This window comes from Tiliqua scincoides, chromosome 5, assembly GCF_035046505.1.
Source record: "Tiliqua scincoides isolate rTilSci1 chromosome 5, rTilSci1.hap2, whole genome shotgun sequence".
NCBI classification, from domain to species: domain Eukaryota; kingdom Metazoa; phylum Chordata; class Lepidosauria; order Squamata; family Scincidae; genus Tiliqua; species Tiliqua scincoides.
In genome coordinates, this window is record NC_089825.1 from 86,278,819 (window position 1) to 86,298,285 (window position 19,467).

Consider the following 19,467-nt stretch of genomic DNA (forward strand, 5'->3'; position numbering starts at 1 on the left):
AGAATACTTATGAAAGCAAAGTTTCTCAGGAAGCATCCCACAAGTCCCCATAATAGTTGAATTTCTTTCTTACATGTGGTTAGGCCAGAGACAAACCTAAAGGGCCTGTACTTTGTCCCATACTGGACAGGCCGAATTCTTCCAAGACCAAACACTGATACAAACATTATTGTTCACATCCAAAGGCCACGATGAAAACACCAAATACTGAAGAGGTATATCCTCAACCTGGCATTCAATGGGGTTATGAGAGACCCAAGTTTGGTGGAGTCTCTTTTCCACAAGTTTGGGATGCTATTCTTCGGTAGCTTCAATAAAGGCATCCATAAAGGCTTCAAATTTGGTGAAGTTCTTGTCCATAAGACTTTGAAAAGTGGTTGCTGTTCTTATCAAAAATGGTTGGCAACCTTCAGTCTTGAAAGACTATGGTATAAGCCTTGTTGGCATCCTTCAGTCTCGGAAGACTATGGTGTCACGCTCTGAATGGTGGTTCTGGAACAGTGTCCTCTCCAGAGCGCGAAGCCTGGGTAAAGTAGGTATGGAGGATAGGCTGTTACCCATGCAGCAAATCCCCCCTCTCCACGTCGCTGAAATGGTCCAACGGAAAGGCAGAGGCCAATACGGTTGGTTCCAGCGGCGTCGCAGGAGTTGCCAGAACAGGACTGTGTTCAGCCATGAACTGCCTCAGGGACTCCGGCTCCGGATTTTGCCTCGAGGTATAAGCCTACAGCACCCGGTATTCCCAGGCGGTCTCCCATCCAAGTACTAACCAGGCTTAGCTTAGACCTTGCTTAGCTTCCAAGATCAGACGAGATCAGGAATGTGCACCATGAACTGGAATAGTCACCTGAAACGTTGTGCTGCCAATGGCTCATTTGAATGCACCATCCTTCAGGGTCTTTTCCAGTACGAACACAGCACCCTCCCCCCGCTAAGCAAGCTTGCTAATGTCCCATTAGTGAGAATGCACAGAGCCCACAAAGAAGAACAGGTTGCTACCCGTAACTGAAGTTCTTTGAGTGGTCATCTGTGAATTCACGTAACCCACCCTCCTTCTGCCTGCTAGTATTTTTAATTTTACTTATCTAGCAAAAGTTAGAGGGAACTAAGTGGGAACCTGCTGGCCATACCCAATGGAGCCATGTGCACCAGACCTATGAGCAGGGCAGGGCAGGGCAGGTGCCTGTGCCTTTTAAGGATATAGCTCTAGATCTTTTTGGTCTTGGGAGCCCTTTACACTCTTAAAAGGCAGCCACTTACAGTGTGCTCATGGACCCCCTGGACTCCTAGCAGCTCACTTTGAGAAACACTGCTCTAGACCAGGGGTCTCCAAACTTTTTGGTCAGAGGGCCACATCAAATATCTGGCGCGGTGTGGAGGGCCGGAAAAAAGATTTAAATATAAAATTTAAATAAATAAATTAGAGATGGAACTTAGATAATAAACGGGCTCATTTAGTCAACCTCTCTGGCCCTCAAAACACCCTCCAGACACAATCAGAGCCCCATTGCGGGGCTGCCTCCCTTACCCAGGGGAAGGGGATGAATGTCCCCTACTCCCGAGGTGCCTCCCGCGGTAGCGCGGGAGGTGCTGGATTCGGCGGCAGCCCTCGTGGTGCCGCCGAGCGGGGGCTCCCCAGGCAGCTCAGGATTGGGCTGCCCCTTATGATTGGGCAGTTACTCCCTAAGCAAGTCTTTGCGGGGGAGGGGCGAAGGGCAGTGACGCAATCCCCAGGATCACATTGTTAAGGGCAACAAAGGGGGGGGGTGCTTTTACTCACAGATGGCCAGGTGACCACAGGTCACAGATAACCTTCTGGAAACCAGAAGTGCTTTTCAATTGCTCCATTTGAGCATTCTAAGAATCAGGGAGCCCTGAAAAGGGCTGCGCAAGCCTCTCCGCACCTTCTGAACCTCATGCTGCCCATCTGTGAGTAAAAGCGCCCCCTCTTTGCCACCCTTAGTGACACAATTCTGGGGATCAAGTTGCTGCATCTCCCTTCTCTTGCCCCTTAAAGGAACAGGGGAAACTTTACACAAGCTGGTGGGTCACGACCCACCAGTTTGAGAACCACTGCTCTAGACATTTCTGAGAGCTGCTCTGTGAGGTTCACATCAGTGCAAATGCACAGAGACCACAAAGAAGAATTTGACATTTCAAGCTTAAAAATCCTTGATTGAAATGAAAACATTGCTTTCATTGGTATTTTTCTTTTTTTTTTTTAGTTTAATTTGTTTGTTATCCATACTATGCCTAAGGGATACAGAGAGGTAGAAACACTAAGTAATAAAAATAATTACAAGAATTCATATTTATAATATCATAGTCATTATAAATTCATATTTATTATAAATATGACTTTTATAGTTGGCAACCTTCAGTCTCGAAAGACTATGGTATCGCGCTCTGAAAGGTGGTTCTGGAACAGCGTCTAGTGTGGCTGAAAAGGCCGATTCGGGAGTGACAATCCCTTCCACACTGGGAGCAAGTGCAGTCTGTCCCTGGCCTGTCTCCCTGGCTATGGGCCTTCCTTCTTTGCCTCTTAGCCTCAGACTGTTGGCATAAATTCATATTTATTATAAATAATTATTGTAGAAATAATTATTTATAATAAAACCCTTCAGTCCTCACCCTGAATCAAAACTTTCCTGAGTTTTGCAGACACTTTCCTGAGAGCTAATTCCACTGAACACAATAAGATTTACTTCTGAGTAAAAACAGGATTGTGCTGTAAGTCTACTAAGTAAGATGTAAGTGCTTTTGCTTTTCTCCTCCCTTCCTTCTTTCTCTCTGTTTTCTCCCCCCCCCCCCCCAAAAAAAATCACAATTGTAGATTGTACACTTCTGGGGCAGGGACCTGTTATTTTTTCCCATGTTGTGCCATAAAGCACCAGCTATATTGATGGCACTGTAGAAATAGGACTAAACACAATTAAAATAACCTAGTTTGTACATAACACATACACACATGTACTTCTTTTAAATTATGAGTACCTACAACAAATCTTTAGACTGGCGAAATACTGTTGTATGGGCTGTACACCATTTTCAAACACATTGTGAATACCTGAGAGAGGCCCCAGGGAGTAATTTCACTAATTCCATATAATCCTGACCTGTCTCAAACACCCCCCACCCACCCTTGACATTCTACCCCTGGGCCTCTCACACATCTTTGCGGTCTCACCTTTGTCCTGACCTGTGGAGATATCTTGCTGTTTGCTATTCCAGCTCTGGGCCCCCCAACAGATTGTCTTATGCTTCTGCATAATTTTCTTAATGGGCAATTTTAACCCCCTCCAGACTACTTGGAGCCATAGTGGTGGTGCGGGTATGGAAAATACCTCGTGGAGATTTGCAGCTGACTCCACAATCGAGATTTATAAGATCATGAGGAGCATGGAGAGAGAGAAAGAGAGAGAGAGAGAGAGAGAGAGAGAGAGAGAGAATGGGAATAGGGAGAGTCAGACACTCTCCAAATACTAAAAATCAAGATCCTGATCGTCAACATTTACAGCAGTTTATATTTCCTCTATAGAACTCATTGCTACTGGATGCTGAGAGGTATAGCCTAAATAGTTTTGAGGACTTCGATAATTTCTTAGATAATTTCTATAAGTATTTTGGGTAGCTGCTAATCATAACAGCCAGAAGCACAATCTGCACTTCTGCTCTGCAATGGTTCTGTTTATCAACGTAGTAACTTTAAATGTTGGGTATTTAAGTGTTCACATTCTTTACTACCCCTGGGGGCTGGGGATAAGAATAGGCCCTCAGTTTGGCTGTACTTGTCGTAAGAGGCGACTAAACAGTCACCGGGTAGATGGGACTCGTTAGCCTGGGAAGGCAGCTCATCTGAGAGAAGGAAAACTCTGATCCCAAACCTCCACTGCCTTCTGGCTACATCCAGTTGTGGAAAAGGTTTCAGGAGTCCACCTCGAGGCAAAATCCGGAGCCGGAGTCCCTGAGGCAGTTCATGGCTGAACACAGTCATGTTCTGGCAACTCCTGAGACGCCGCTGGAACCAACCGTATTGGCCTCTGCCTTTCCATTGGACCATTTCAGCGACGTGGAGAGGGGGGATTTGCTGCATGGGTAACAGCCTATCCTCCATACCTACTTTACCCAGGCTTCGTGCACTGGAGAGGACACTGTTCCAGAACCACCATTCAGAGCGTGACACCATAGTCTTTCGAGACTGAAGGATGCCAACAACAACATTCTTTAGCTAATCTTTCTACTCTTCTTTCTTTCCTCTCCAAAGAATATATATTTTTTTCATTCTTCTAACATCTTTCTATCATAAATCTAGAACTTGCTATTCTGTTGCATCCCTTCCTTCTTTCCAGGGCTCTTGACTCGGGAGCCACAATGGGTCTGGGTGATTCGAGTCACCCAAAAACAGCTACGGATTGCGCTGCCTTCATCTTGCCTGAAAAACCACTTGCATCGATCTGGAAGCCAGGTTTTGCACATGTGAGCAGCAGTACCAGCAGCAGGGACTGGGGGGTGGGGGAGTGGAACAAAATATTCTGGGCAACTCGGAAAGTCTGCCTGTTAGGACTTGTTTTCGAGTCGAGTTGCGGGGGGGTGGAGACTTGTGACTTGAGTCAAGCTGTGCTGGACTTGCCAATCCCTGCCTTTCTGTCCCTAGAATTACACAGGCCTACAAAATTGAGGGTCAGAAAAGTTTTTCTGAAACTTTATGGTGGTTTGATATGAATTTGGCGTGCCGATTCCAAAAATGGCACCCATTTTGCCCTATCATGTCTAGTTTTGGAGACATAGTATAGCCTCATTAGTGAATGGTTCAAGCAGCTTCCTCATGAGGAAGCCATGGTGTAGGCATGGTTAATCATGCCAAACCTGTTTACATGATGTGGGCATGAGATGAGTTACATCTCTCTTTCAAAGTGCTAAAAAAATCGGCATTTATGTCCAGCCTTTCTATTTCCTAGAACAGTTCAAAGTAGCTTATCAAAATTAAAGGCAATAAAACAACATCACTGAAGTAAGCGGATCAATCAGCCATAGGAGGATACTACATTAATTATCTAAAAGTATCAAATGCCTTTTAGACACTGTTTCCTGTTCCTCAGCTCTAGTGTCAGTTCTTCTATGCACTTGGGAGGCCAGAAGCCAAGATCATTCGGACATATACATTCTGGGGTCTGACCAGGGCAAGTTGAGACATTTGTGCATAGTGGCAGATTTTGTGGGACAGCATATTTACGCTGCTCTTCCTGGCCCCGTCATGCTAGCAGAACAAGGAAACTGCCCTGACCCAGCTGCAGCCACAGCTTCCTACTCATGACAACTGGGAACTCTGCACATGCTCAAATCACAGCTGAGTAGCAGTGGCAGCAGCAACACAGGGCAGCAGCAGCAGCTGGGTGGGCCTTGCTGTGGAGGCTTGTCATTGTCCATCTCCTCCCAAACAAACTACAGAGAAGCAACTGAAGGAGAAGCCTCTTATTCTCTTGCTGGTGCACAAGTGTTCGCTTTCCAAAGCAAGTGGGCAGGTGGACAGAATGTTGCTCTCTGTCTCTCTTTTTTCATGTTTTTCTCTCCTCCCCATTCCCCTCTTCTCAGTTCCACTTCCCCAGCATTGCTTCTTTCCACTTTGCCTTCTCTTCCCCCCCCCCTTCCTCCAATGTTGTCTTCCTTCTTTTCACTTCAGTTTCATCCCAATCGCTCCAGGTCTGCTTCCCCCCTGCCCCATAGCTGGATTTTAAAGAACTTGTGTGTTCAAAATTTGGATTGGAGACTAGGGCCCAATCCTATCCAAATTTCTAGCACCGGTGCAGCCGCAATGCAGCCCTGAGGTAAGGGACCAAACGTTCCCATACCTTGAGGAGGCCTCAGTGACTGCCTCCCCACCAAAGGATGTAGCACATGCCCCATTGACACCACTACACCGGCCCTGGAAAACTGCATAGGATTGGGCCCTAGGTTGACTTAACTTACAGCCCAATTCCTTTCAAAACCCAAAATCACACAAGACCTTGTACAATTCCTGTGTGATCTCTTGCAATTCTCATGAGATCTCATGCAAAACTTGCGCAAGATCACAGGGCAGCTAGTGGCTGTCTCATCCTTCTGCAGCCTGGCACCGCTGCAGACAGGGCATCATGGAAGAAGGGCACCATGACTTCACTTGTCTGCATTTTGGTTTGCCTCTCTTCCTGCTTGTTCTGTGGAGGAGGGGGCTAGAGAGTCCTTTACCTTTGTGGGGGGGGGGAAGGAATGCTATGGTTCATAATGAGCAAGGGATGCTGGGACTGGGAACTGAGCTAGAAACAAGATGGCCAATGCCAGAAGGCCAGACTGAGCTGCTTGGATGCCAGCTGCCATCCTTAACGTATACCACAAGGCTTCTAAGCACTTGGCTTATAGTGCTGTTCACACATTACAAAAGTCAGTGGTTTGCCCTGCCAACAGGTTCTGATTACCACAAGACCTTGTGAACTCTGCCCACCAACTTCCACAAATAAGTGAGCACTAAACGCTATCCATAGATTATCCATGACTCATCCTGTTTCTCAAATATCAGCGCTTCATCTACTTGGGAACCACAAGGTGATTGTGGGTCTACTATGGATTGAATTAACAGAAGATGAGCCCCTCGCCCAACATTGATTGGTTTTCACTTAATTTCAATTACGGATGTGTACTGAACATTTTCACTCATTTCCATGAAACAGATCTCCTTTAAGATGGAGGGGAAAGATGAGCTAGGGAACTAGTCCTCTTCTGGATAAACTGTCAGGCCACAGAATCAAACTAAGCCAACATACAAGACTATAAATCCACATTAAGACAGGGCTAAATCCAATTACAATAATCTAGTTTAATTAAACTAGATAGGATATCAGGGCAGAAAGCAGTTACCCCAAGAATTATTCAGACCAGAGTAACAGAGGGGGTTTTGAGGTAAGACAGTTAAACCAATGATGTGAAGTGAAAGTAAGCTCTACCATGGTCCTGCATACAGTATTCCAGCCGTTGTTTTGTACACTCTTAAGCCTTGTAGTTATATAGTTAAAGCCTGGGATGAACCATCAATGAAAACCAGAATTCAAGATACTGCTGGTAATTTGGGGACTATCCTGCTCTCTTTGCCTTCAGTGAGATTTTCCAGCCAGCTGATGCCTCAAATCACTGAAACCACAAGCCATGCTGTAAAATGCATAGCTCCATGCGCTGGCAAGATCTAGCCCACCATGGCTTGGGAAGTGGCAAGTCCTTGGAATTGAACAATCAGCAGGCAGCGTGGGAATTGCATTTTTGTGACATTTTAACCCCGCAGTTCCCTTCATTCAGTCATGGCGGTGCCATGTTACTCCCAAAATAACATTTTGGCGGTGCCAAAATTTTGAGATTTTGTGTGATCTTGGCTCAGTGAGCCAGGAAGAAGATGCCACACAGTATCCCTGCCACTGCACGGTGGCACCCTGGAGCACCTAAGCACCCAGTTTGGGAACCACTCTTCTAACCCTTCTGAACCAAAGCCATCTCCAGTTTTATGAAGTCCGGTAATAACAAGTGTATCCTAGAATGAAACACGAAGGTAAGAAAATGATAAAAGCAGTTAAGGCTACAATTCTATAAACACTTGCATAGGAATAAGGACCTGATTCTATGCAACATGTGCTGGCCCAGCACCAGTGTGCACTATAAAGCATGTCTGCGACAGTCTCTGCTGGTTCAGTACCGGAGCAGGCTAAGTGCAAACCCGTGCTGAGTCAGCAATGGCCAGCAGACAGAGGACCACTGTCCAGAACTCCAGGCGAGGGCTGGGCGCTGGAGAGGTAAGACTGGACAGGGGGGATGCATTCTCGGGCAGGGGAAGGCGGGGGGGAAGGGTGGCGGGAGTGGAGTGGAGATGGTGCCAGGCCCTGCCACCATAACCTGATGTCCCTCTGGAAGACCCGACATGGGTCTCCTTGAGTCTGCTCCTGCTCAACAGCGGGCGCAGATCCAAGGAGACCCATCGGGGCCACCTGGCCATTACACAAGGTAAGGGGGTGTAAGCTCCCTTACCCCATGTAGCTCTGGCACTGCTTCCCATCCCAGCTGGATGCAGTGGCAGCCATTTTGGCACAGCTGCAACCCTGGGTGCTGGGAAGCTCAGGATTAGACTCATTCAACACAGTGGGACTTATTTCTGAATAGTCACGCATAGGGTTGTGCTGTAAAACTAATACACCCATGATGTAATGCAACGTATGTGTGATTGAATCAAACAGGCTGGAGACAGAAAACAGATTTTTAGAGCACTGAAGGTGGCATGAAAGAGGGATCATTGCTCATGGTGCATATATTCATTCCACTTTCACTTTTGGTGAACAGGTGCTTCTGCAGTTTTTCAAAAACCTGCAAAACCTGTTCATTAGAGAAGACAGCGGGACAAAAGAAATGTGTGCGCGTTTGTGTGTACTATGGAAAGCAGTGTCCCTCCCAAATCACTTTCAGCTCTCTCAAAAACTATTGTCTCATCTCCTCTAAAACGGAAAACTCCATTATGGTATTGCACCGTGACTCAAAAAACCCTTCTGGGTGCCTTCTTTTACTGAAGCAAACAATTGCCGCCAGTGAAGGAACGACAGCACAAACACAACTGCCTGAAATTCAAGCAAGTAGATGTATTGTCTGTAAAAATCTGCTGCCTGAGGCTTGAAAAAAAAAGAAATGGAAATAGACGTCCTCCTGCAGACTTTGCACTTCCCAACTTACTCTAATGGGCGAGCCTTGCAGTGAATGAGTAATCTGAGATTTGGCCCTGGAAAAAAGAGCCTGCTTGTCTCACCTGGTTTACAACTGGGCTACAAGGGGGGAGAGAGAGAGAGAGCAAAGCTCTGGTATTATGTTATTAATGTTACAGGAGGCTTGAATTGAAGCATGTGCTCCAAGAACGAGCTGGGACACGCATCTGAAATCACTCGAGGGTTTAGCTTTACGATTATGTCGTCAGTAGCAGACAGCTGCAATATGGAATTCCCAAGGCTCAGAGCCCACCAGTGGTGGGGGAGTGAAAGGAGGGTGGGGAAATGTGAACAATTAGGAAGGAACTGAAACAAATTGGAGCGGGTGGGGTGGAGGAAGGCTTTTCTTCTTCTCTCCTTTGCACGACCAATTTCTTCCACTCTCAAGGGAATAAAATGGACTATGTGTAAAAATTCTCATTTTGCACTCAGGTAATCCAATCTATGAATCCAGAGAAAGGGAATTCTGCAGGCTGAGAAATTGAGAGTTCAATCCTATGCAGGTCTCCTTAGAAGTAAGCACCATTAAATTAAATTGGACTTACTCCCAGGGAAGTGTAAATAGGTTTGCAGCCTAAGAACATTAAATATAGTTGTTTATTTTGCATAGTACATTGCGCTTCAATTAGCTATAGAGCGCTCCATTGAGATAGCCGACTCCTGAAATTCTGCTCAGTCCCCCTTCTAGCTTTTGAAAGTTTACCAGATTTTTTTCAACTTATTTCACAGCCATGTGGGGTGGAAAACTGCTGTTTTTAAAAGGAAGAAACAATCTGGAGATGTGCAGGTGGCTGAATTCTACAGGTATCATAGTGCTTGTACAAAATGTGAAAAACACACACAGTCAGGGCTGGCCTTAGGAACCCAGCTGGAAATCTTGTTTGCAGGGCTCCAGGTTCACAGCCATGGTCTGTAGAATCTTACAGTGCAATCCTAAGTAGGCTAGCGCAAGTCCCTTGTGCCAGCCTAGGAGGGTTGCAAATATGCCATAAAGCACATTTGCACCTCCTCTAGAGCAACCCGAGGCAGCGCACAGAGGTGCGCTGGCACACAGAGGTGCGCTGGCACACAGAGGTGCGCTGGCACACAGAGACTGAATCCAGCCTCCATGGCAACTTGTGGGGCAAGCCTTGCATTGGTGGAGCTCAGGCGACGCAAGGCTCTGGAGTGGAAGGAGAGGAGGCAGGGAGGAGGCAAGAGTGAGGTGTTCCGGGGTGGGGGGAGGGTGGGCGCAGGGCAGCTCCGGGAGCGGGCAGGTGGGGAGCAGGAGGTGGGGCTGGAATCCTGCTGTTATGCCAGATCGCAACCCCCGTTCCCGAGCATCACGGAGCGGCTCTCCTTGGACTTCTGCCACCTCAGGAGGTGGTGCAAGTCCAAGGAAGCCCATAGGGGCTGCAGTGGCTTACTTGGGGGTAAGGGGAAGAGTTTCCCCTTACCTTCGGCTGAGCCGCTGTGGAGCTCACTGTGGAGCCCTATCACAAGCCTCCTGGCTTGCCTGTTCCAATGCAAGATGGGATTGTGCCCTAAGAGACATAAATAAAAGTTATTATAGACTTTATATCTCTATGGTAGAATGGTCCAAAGGATCTCCTCTATGGAGAACTCGTGCAAGGAAAGCGCCCTACAGGTAGACCACAGCTGCGATACAAGGACATCTGCAAGAAGGATCTGAAGGCCTTAGGGATGGACCTCAACAAGTGGGAAACCCTGGCCTCTGAGCGGCCCGCTTGGAGGCAGGCTGTGCAGCATGGCCTTTCCCAGTTTGAAGAGACACTTGGCCAGCAGTCTGAGGCAAAGAGGCAAAGAAGGAAGGCCCATAGCCAGGGAGACAGACCAGGGACGGACTGCACTTGCTCCCAGTGTGGAAGGGATTGTCACTCCCAGATTGGCCTTTTCAGCCACACTAGACGCAGTGCCAGAACCACCTTTCAGAGCGCGATACCATAGTCTTTCGAGACTGAAGGTGTCAATACAATACGACGGTAGAATGGAAAGCAATCTGAATGCGCATTTAAAAAGTGCGTGCGAGTTAATGGACCAAATGCATCAAACCACACTTTAATATAAAATTACATACCAGACTAGATTACCCTGGCATAGGTGCAGGGCCCATTGGTCCAGTTGGCTGAAGGCTGGCCGCCCAGGCCCTGACTAACCCTGAAAGAGATACAACATCTCCTTCCACCTGAACACTCTGCAAGCATTTCATTACCTTCTCAGTTATAATGGGGGCGCAGGACAGTGTAAGACTCGTGGGTGATTCTGAACGTTTCTTGTGCTTCTGTTTAGGCCTCTCCTTGTCCTTTCGACTCTGTAAGAGGAAAAACACAAGAGACAAATGTTTTCACTCTTCCAGCAGCAGGTGAGAAAAGAAACTAAGAAGAAAGCATCAAGTGAATGGATGACGATCAAGAGGATTCTATGTACAAGGAACCATTTCCTTTCTCCACTATCCAAAGCAGTTTAACCTTCCCTCCCAAGGCATCTGCCTGGGGTTCCCCTTCTCCAGCTGCAAGCAACATCTGGCATGCATAAGACTGGCAGGAGACTCCCAATCCATATCAGTTTCAGATAAGATGAGCTAGAGGTACATTTACAGCATGCAAGCAATGTAAGACTCTTCCTGTATCCTCTTCCACAAGGAATTCCTTCCTGTGTTGGGCTAGTTTCATCAGATGTCTCCTGGATTTTGCCTCTAAGCTCTACATTCCAAGACCCAATTTTCTAGGTGTTTCTGTGCCCAAAAAAGCAGGATCCTGCAACCCGAATAAAAGCATTACACATTATGCACATCTGCTTATTTTGCTCATGACTTATTCTGTCTCAGGGGAGGACCAAGTAGCTACTCAATCCCTTGACCCACTGGAAATCCTGCTCACCCAAACATTGTTCACACGTTTCCAAACTTATCTTTATTATCTCAAGAACTAAAAATTTGCTTTCCTTTCTATAGATCAGGGGTTTCCAGACCCCGGCCCGGGGGCCTGATGCAGCCTGTGACAAACCTCTTATCGGGCCCACAGCAAGCCTCTGGTTCGTTCAACTGAATGTGACCAGGGCTGTGCTCCACTTATGCCTGGAGGGTGTTCTGAGGGCTGGGGAGGGCATGCACCTCCCCTCAGAAGGCCTAAAAATATCACTTCCTGGTTTTCCTGAAAAACCAGAAATGACTTTTTGGGCCATCTGAAAGCCTTCTGAGGTTTCCTAATGTATGTATTTAAATTTTATATTTAACATTTATTTATTTTTCCAGCCCTCCAACATCATGCTAGATATTTGATGTGGCCCTCTGGCCTAAAAGTTTAGAGACCTCTGCTTTAGATAAACCAAAATTCTTAGTGTGTCATGATCCACATCTGATACTAAAATTCCACCTTTGTGCAATGCCGTCTGCAGAAGTTCAGAAAGCACACAGTCCTTCTAAGGCTGCAACAGCAAAGAGATGGTGACGGATTAAATGTCACATTTCGTTTGGCCCTTAGAAGACATGGGATATATTAAAGCAATGGGCAGCCTAGGCCCATTTTTTTAGCAGGGCCTAGGGAGCCTATGCTTCCCTAGGCTCCAGAGCTACAGCGGTGCCAAAAAGGCAACCACTGTATCCTATGGGGCCAGGAAGGCAGCACCAGGTCTCCTCAGGATAAGGGAACAAATGTTCCCTTACACTGTGTAACACACAGGTGGCCCCAATGGAATTCCTCAGATCCGCACTCACTATTGAGAGGAGACCCAGGTCAGGTTTCCCAGCCTGGGAGGGGGTTAGGATACAGCAGCTATCTCTACCCCTCTCCCAAATCCATTCCTCCCCTCCCCCTGCCCTTTCCGCTCCCAGCTCTTCCCCCTTCCTACCCTCCCCCCAAAAGCCCTGATGCCGGCCGCTGGCCATACTCGCTGTGGGAGCTCCACCATCTTTGGGCACTAAGTTCCAGCACCAACTGGCTCTGGGCTCAACACCCAATGTTGTTAGCACCGGTGCTGCAGCCCATAGGGTTGGGCCTCAAGTGGAGAAATTTGCCAGTAAAATCTTGCAGTTTTGATTCTGATCTCTCATTTCTAGTGTGCTGGGATGAGGAAGAGCATTTCTGTGCATGCGATTCCAATGAATCTCTGTTTTGACTCGCTCCACCAGATCCAGAACCTCTGTGTCCAGCTGGCTGCCGGATATGGAGGCTTTTGATTCTACACCAACCTTTGGGTCGACGAAGAATCGAGTAGACCCATTGCGGGGCTACTTGCTTTACCGGAGGAAGGGGACAAAAGTCCCCTTCTCCCAGGATACGGTGGCAGCCATTTTCGACGCTGCTGCAGCCTCACGTGCAGAGCAACTCAGGACTGGGCTGTTAGTTATTCACACATTTATGTTCAACACACGTACTGAACAAGATACAGTACAGTATTTGTGTATGCGTACAGTATATGCACGGTATTTGTGAAAAAGTGTGCACATTGATTTTTAAAATGAACGTAGATGCCAATACCCTTTCGGCGTCATTCACTTGCTTTTCCCTCACATATTCAGGAATGCATAACGGGAAAAACAGGACGATGCATGACAGGAATAACACAATGATACATGCAGGTCATGTGCCCTGACATCCACTTGTTATTAATGTAAAGAGGGTGTTTGTGTGTAGGGTTCAACCATTCATATGGGAACTTTATGATGACCAGGATTCCTGACGGTAAGGAGAAGCTGTGGATACATACAACCCCTTCACACGAATATCCAACATGTGGACCTCAAAAATCATGGCCAGTGCACATCCTGACACTGGAGGTGTAACCAGCGCGTAGTCCCATTTCCCCCCGTATGTTCCCTGAATGCATGGGGGAGATGACAAAAAGTGAACTATCTATATAAAAGTAAGTGGATAGATCTATTTATGCTCATCTGACTGCTAGCATTGTTCTTATGTATTTGCTGGATTTGAGTATTTAAGCTATAGAAAGCAGGTAACGCTATCATTTTTACACTTGTATGCCCTAGTCTCTTTGGGCATCTGCTTTGGCATAGGAAAGGCGGGATATAAGTCTTTAAAATAAATAAATGAATATTCACAAGTGACATAAGAAAATTAAGAAACCTTTTATTTTATTATTTTCAAGCAAGTTTCTAGCTCATTCTCCATAATTCATACAGGTTGCAGAAATTACCTTTTCTTGGCACAGAATTTAGATTGCAGAATTTTTTTTTATACTGTACATAGGTTCCACATAGCCTTATTCGGGGCTTCAGAGACTGTCTTGGAAAAGTATTGGGTCAATGTTGGTGAAATTTGTTGCCAAGAACCAGAAAAGCGGCTGACCAGGGTCTCAGTGACAAGGGATTATCATAGCTCTTTGCTGTTCCTCATGAATAGCAGTACAGGAATCAAGCACATATAAATAATTATTATTTTGCACCATTTTCTGAATCACAGTACTGTATTTCCTTCTGAGACAGAATTTGATTTTTTAAAAACTTAATTTAAAACATTTATTTTCCATACATGAGCAATTTGACATGTGAGCAATTGACAAATTCGACATGAGCAAAGAAATACCAGATCAACTTTCACGTATTTTCATGTGAAAGTGAAAGAACATGGAGAATTTCACATAAATCAACAATCAGTCCAAGAAAAATTGAAAAGAAAACAAACAATGCCACCCTCTCAAACTATAATACTACCAAAAAAAAGAGACACTCAGCCTAGTTTCAGTATTCCCAAATTATACAAAAGCAGCCTCATACAGTGCACATTGACTCAGAAGTAAGTCTTACTGAGTCCAACAGAGCTCACTCCATAGTAACTGTGCAGAGTACTGCAGTTTCAGCTTGCTTCTGCAATATTAATATAAATAAATGGTGCTCTATTTATTTGGCATACTTGCAATTCATAGATTAACTTCCATCAACTTTATAAGCAGCTTCAATTTTCAACAAAATTTTTTCTGCTTGTCCCTGTTCATTTACCTCTTTTTAAAAAACAAAAACAAAAACTGGGATTAAACAAAAATACAAACTCCAGCACAGACACAACTGTGGTTTTCCTTTTCTTGTGAACAGATGCTGTGTTGAAGGTGTTCCTGCCTGAAAGTTGGTTGTCATGTCACGTAAGGAGCTATTTTACGTTCTCCCCCACCCCAGGGGTTTGGCCCTTGAGAGACTGGAACGTAGTGGTTGATATAATTAAGAAGGTGAAAACTAATAGTGTGTGAACATGGAACCTGAGGGGATGTTCAGTGACATCATCGTGGGAACATGGGGTTTTATTTTTAAAGCATCCATTGTAAAATTGCTCATAGATCTCCTGCTTACCCCAAACCTCCTTTCCTGCCACCTATAGCTAAGCCTAAATTAAATAGTAGGTTGCATTAAAAAAAAAAAAGCATGCAGAATGGGCAATATTGTATACAGAACAAGACGACTTGTATTGCAATTTCTTGGTTAGGGGTGAAAATAACAGCTCTGTCCGTGCATCCTGGGGTGCCAATGGGAGTATCTTGGAATCCAACTGAAAATATACTCATTAACTCTGGAATGCCAACTGATCTCCCACCCCTTCTCCCTTTTGGCTCCTCAGTGCCCACCCTCCCTTTGCTCACAGTTTGTTTGTTTTAACTCCAGGAAAAGAAAACTGTTAACATGTCCTGCCTGCTTGACTAAAGTTTGATCTTCTTACAGAGTTAGGGACACACAGTCCTTGGTAAGGGAGGAGTAGGGGGCACAGAAATGATTAGTTCCTCAAAATAAAAGGCCACCCCTACCTTCCCGGCACTCCAGACTCCTTTGCAGAGAGAGCTCCCTGGGTATGCCTGGTTTTGCAAATCGCACTGGGGTTGCCAAGTTCATCTCTTTTGCCCAAAGTTCACCACCAGGAAGAAAGCCTTTTTTCCACCCAAGGCTGAGCGCTTCAAGCAGCTGGGGAGGGTGGGGGGCATTTCAGAAGGCACAGCAGACAGTTAATGGCAACAAGGGGGAAAAAAAAGGAGGGGAGGAGGAGGAGGAGAAAAAGGAATGGGGAGAGGGGAGCTCTCAGCTTGCAAGCAGGGGAAGGCGGTGCCCACGTTGCACACTCTAACTTGTAGATCTCCCACGTCAGGGCGAATGAAATAGGATCCCTCCACATGCCAGAGAGGGCCTTGCCCACAAGATCCTCCCCAGCTCACCCACCTCCCTCCTATCCTTTGCCACAACTGCCTGGGCACTGCAGAAAAAGCAGGCGGGGAAGGAGATAAGCCTGCAAAAAGCCAGGCCCAGCAGCCTGCCTTTCACTGCAGAGGAACCCAGCACATCCAAGGGCTTTACTAGAGCAGAGCCTCCCTGTGGAATGTAACAGGGTCTGTCTGAACACTGCTGTGCCATGTGCAGGTCACACAGCACAATTTCAGCCACAGTTCAATGCCAGGACTCTGTAATGAGAAGAATTACAGTGTCTCTGAGCATGTGCAGATTCTCTTTCTGTCTCTCTCTCTCTCTCTCTCCCCCTACCACAGAGATACCAGTCTAAATAAAGTCTATAATAAATTTATATCTCTAAGATTCTACATAACTTGGCTGTGATCCTGAGACCCTGCAAAAAATGCTTCCAATTGGGCCCCGCAGCTCCTAAGGCTGGCCCTATCGGATCCAGTCTAAGAACTCAATTGTGAGTTCTTTAGTGCCAGCAGTACAAGTGTACCAGCAACAGCAACTGTTACCCTGCACATGCCCAATCTCGTCTGATCTTGGAAGCTAAGCAGGATCAGGCCTGGTTAGTACTTGGATGGGAGACCGCCTGGGAATACCAGGTGCTGTAGGCTTATACCATAGTCTTTCGAGACTGAACAAGTGTACTGCTGGCGCTGGGTGTTGCAAACATGCCGTAAGGGCCAGCTGGCATAATGGTGTTGCAAACATGCAGTAAGAGCCAGTTGGGTGTTGCAAAAATGCTGTAAGATCACTCAGAGGCCTGCTGGCACTCTAGCAGCGCTGGCTTTTGGTAAGCAGTACTGGGTGGGGAGAGGTGGGGAGTGGGTGGAATAGGGCAAAGGGAGGAACCAGGGTGGAAGGGGGTGGGACTGGTGGAGCTCTGCTCCTGTATACTGGATCCTGAATTCTGTGTTGGACTGGAAGGCACAACACAGAGGGTACAATCCTAACCAGGTCTACTCAGAAGTAAGTCCTATTTTGTTCAATGGGGCTTACTCTCAAGAAAGTGTAGTTAGGATTGCAGCCAAAGTGTCTCAACTCTGCACTGGCAAAATAGCCAGCACAGACTTGAGAAGCCCCATTACGAAAGTTCCCTTCCCCTAAGAAGACCTCCAGTAGCTGCTGTGGGGCCATGGTAGCCACTTTGGCACTGCTGCACCTGCTGGCGGCGTTGTCTTTAGGATTGGGCTGCCCATCCACTACTTTGAACCACTATACCAGTGATTCCCAACCTCTAGGAGATTGCGGACCACTGAGGCAAAAATTGGAATTGTCGTGAACCACCTGCAATCCCCCACCCTTGCACACAAAAAATACATTTAAATTTGTAATACAGGCAGCCCTCATTATCCACGGGGGTTCCATTCCCAGAACTTCCGCGGATAAGGTTAGCTGCGAGTATTCGAAACCTGCAGTTTTCACCCTTCCAAACTCCACAGGAGCTCCAGTCAGTCCAGAGCCTCTTCTGAAGCCCGCAGAGGCTGTGTACAGACACGCACAGGCTCTGTGGGCTTCAGAAGAGCTTCCAGAGGCAAGAGGACAACAGCTCCCCTCACTTCCAGAGGCTTCTGGTTGGCCCACATCAAGGGTTTGGAGACCCGCAGACAGTGGCATCACTAGGGGGGTGCGGGCTGCACAGGGTGACGCACACTGGGGGGTGTGACACGCTAAAATCATGGTGGTTAGGAGTAACCCCATCATATTATATACCGTTGGATGTGGAATTTCGAGCAAAATGCAATGCAAAAAACCAGAGTGAAATATCTCCTTTCTATCAAAAGGTATGGCCAAAAAACAGGAGAACAAAAAAATGCATGGAGCCCTATGGAAAGTTAAAGTGAGCCATATCGTGCATTTACTTGTGTGTAGGCGAACTTGCCTTAGTCCATCGAAAAGGGCAGGCTGAGAGGAATCCAACGAAACCAGAATGGTCCTGATCCAATGAATGGAGCCCCCAAAAACACCTGAGAAGGAAGTCCCTCCTTCCAAGCAGATGAATATATTGAGCCATATGGAAAGCAAAACTAAGCCTCACGGTCGCACTTACTCGCGAGTAAGCAAACGTGCTTTGGCTGGTGTGGAAGATCAGGTAAAGGAGAGTGCAAGGCTACAAGAATGGTCCTGATCCTATGCATCTGCAGCTAAACAAGTGCTCCAGAAGGCAGTCTCCCCCCCCCCCCCACTAAAAAGGATCAAAACAGAGGCTTCAGCTGATAAGATGAACCTTTTTGAGACTTGCAAAGCCAGGTGGATCCTGACAGTGATCTGATTTAAACAGAAGTTCTTAAATTGAACTGGGCACTTGGTAGGGCTGAAAACCTTACTGGTTTTGGAGGGGGGTGTTATTGCAGGCAGGCTACAGAGGAAATTCACTTGGTCGAACAGGGATGGCTTCTGCTTATTTATTTATTTGTTTTACTTTAATTATTTATACTTATTTATTTTAATTTGCCTGCTGATGTCACTTCCACCATGACATCACTTCTGGTGGAACTTGGACAAATTGTCATTCTAAAAAGTGGGTCCCAGTGCTAAAAGTTTGAGAACTGCTGCAATACGGTGTCAGTAAGTTGACACCCTGGGGGGGGGGGTGACGCCACGAGTGACCAAAATCACTAAAATCATAATTTGGAAGAATAATACCGTCATGTTAAATATCAATCAATGCGTAATTTCATGCAGAATGTGTTCTATCTTTGTTCTATCAAAAGGTACAGCCAAAGGACCAGTGGAGGCGGAGTGATGGTACATCACCATGCCCACCACCTGGAGTGTTGCCCCGCCCACTGCATGGGGGGTGACGCGCTGGCATCCCGCACCGGGTGACGCGAACCCTAGTGACGCCACTGCCCGCAGTTGAAGAAATCCACGGACACCAAACCCGTGGATAATACTGTCTTTAATTACAAAATATTTATTAGAGATTTATTATCGATAGAGAAGATTTGTGGTTTGCTGCTTTTGCTGCTAGCTGCAGGAGTTCCGTTCTCTACCCTCTCTGGTGGTCCATAGGGGACTGCTTGCTCAGAGAGACACTGGAAGTGATCAAAAGCAATTTTTTTCCCTGAGACCTTGGAGACCACTTCTTAAGGTCTTGCAAACCACCTGTGATCCCCTGGACCATGGGTTGGGAAGCAGTGCACTATGCCATGCTGACTTTCTACTGCTTTGGGTGGGAGAAAACAAAATACTGGGTAAGGGGTGTGATCTTCACTTAGTTCTAAATGAAGCAGCACACTGTGAAGTCTCACATGACTGAATGCTCCTCCATACCTAAAATAAAAAAATAAAAATCCATGCACACTGAAGATCAGCATATCAGGGAGAAGGCTAGTCCCAAGCCCTTTTCCTCAATATGCTAGTTTTCTGTGCCAGGGCTTTTTTCTGTTATTCATCCATGTGTGTTGCAGGTTCAAATAAAATAGCCCAAGCACAGGTTTTCCCCCTCTGTGAGAACTAGGGTGTAATCTCAAAAGAATAAGCCTCTTCCTGCCGTGTGCTCAGTGTACAGTAAGGAAACCACAGCAC

At 46.5% G+C, this 19,467-nt stretch overlaps 1 protein-coding gene and 1 pseudogene across 3 annotated transcripts in view; one reads left to right on the forward strand and one right to left on the reverse strand.

Moving 5' to 3' along the window:
- MLLT6 (MLLT6, PHD finger containing) overlaps positions 1-19,467 on the reverse strand; it is a 111,016-nt gene that overhangs the window by 49,262 nt on the left and 42,287 nt on the right. For all 3 annotated transcript variants that reach the window (XM_066627167.1, XM_066627168.1, XM_066627165.1), the window contains exon 8: positions 10,978-11,076. In XM_066627167.1, coding sequence (XP_066483264.1) covers positions 10,978-11,076 — 99 coding nt within the window. The remainder of the gene's footprint in view (positions 1-10,977; positions 11,077-19,467) is intronic.
- On the forward strand, positions 16,431-16,550 carry LOC136654783 (5S ribosomal RNA; annotated as a pseudogene).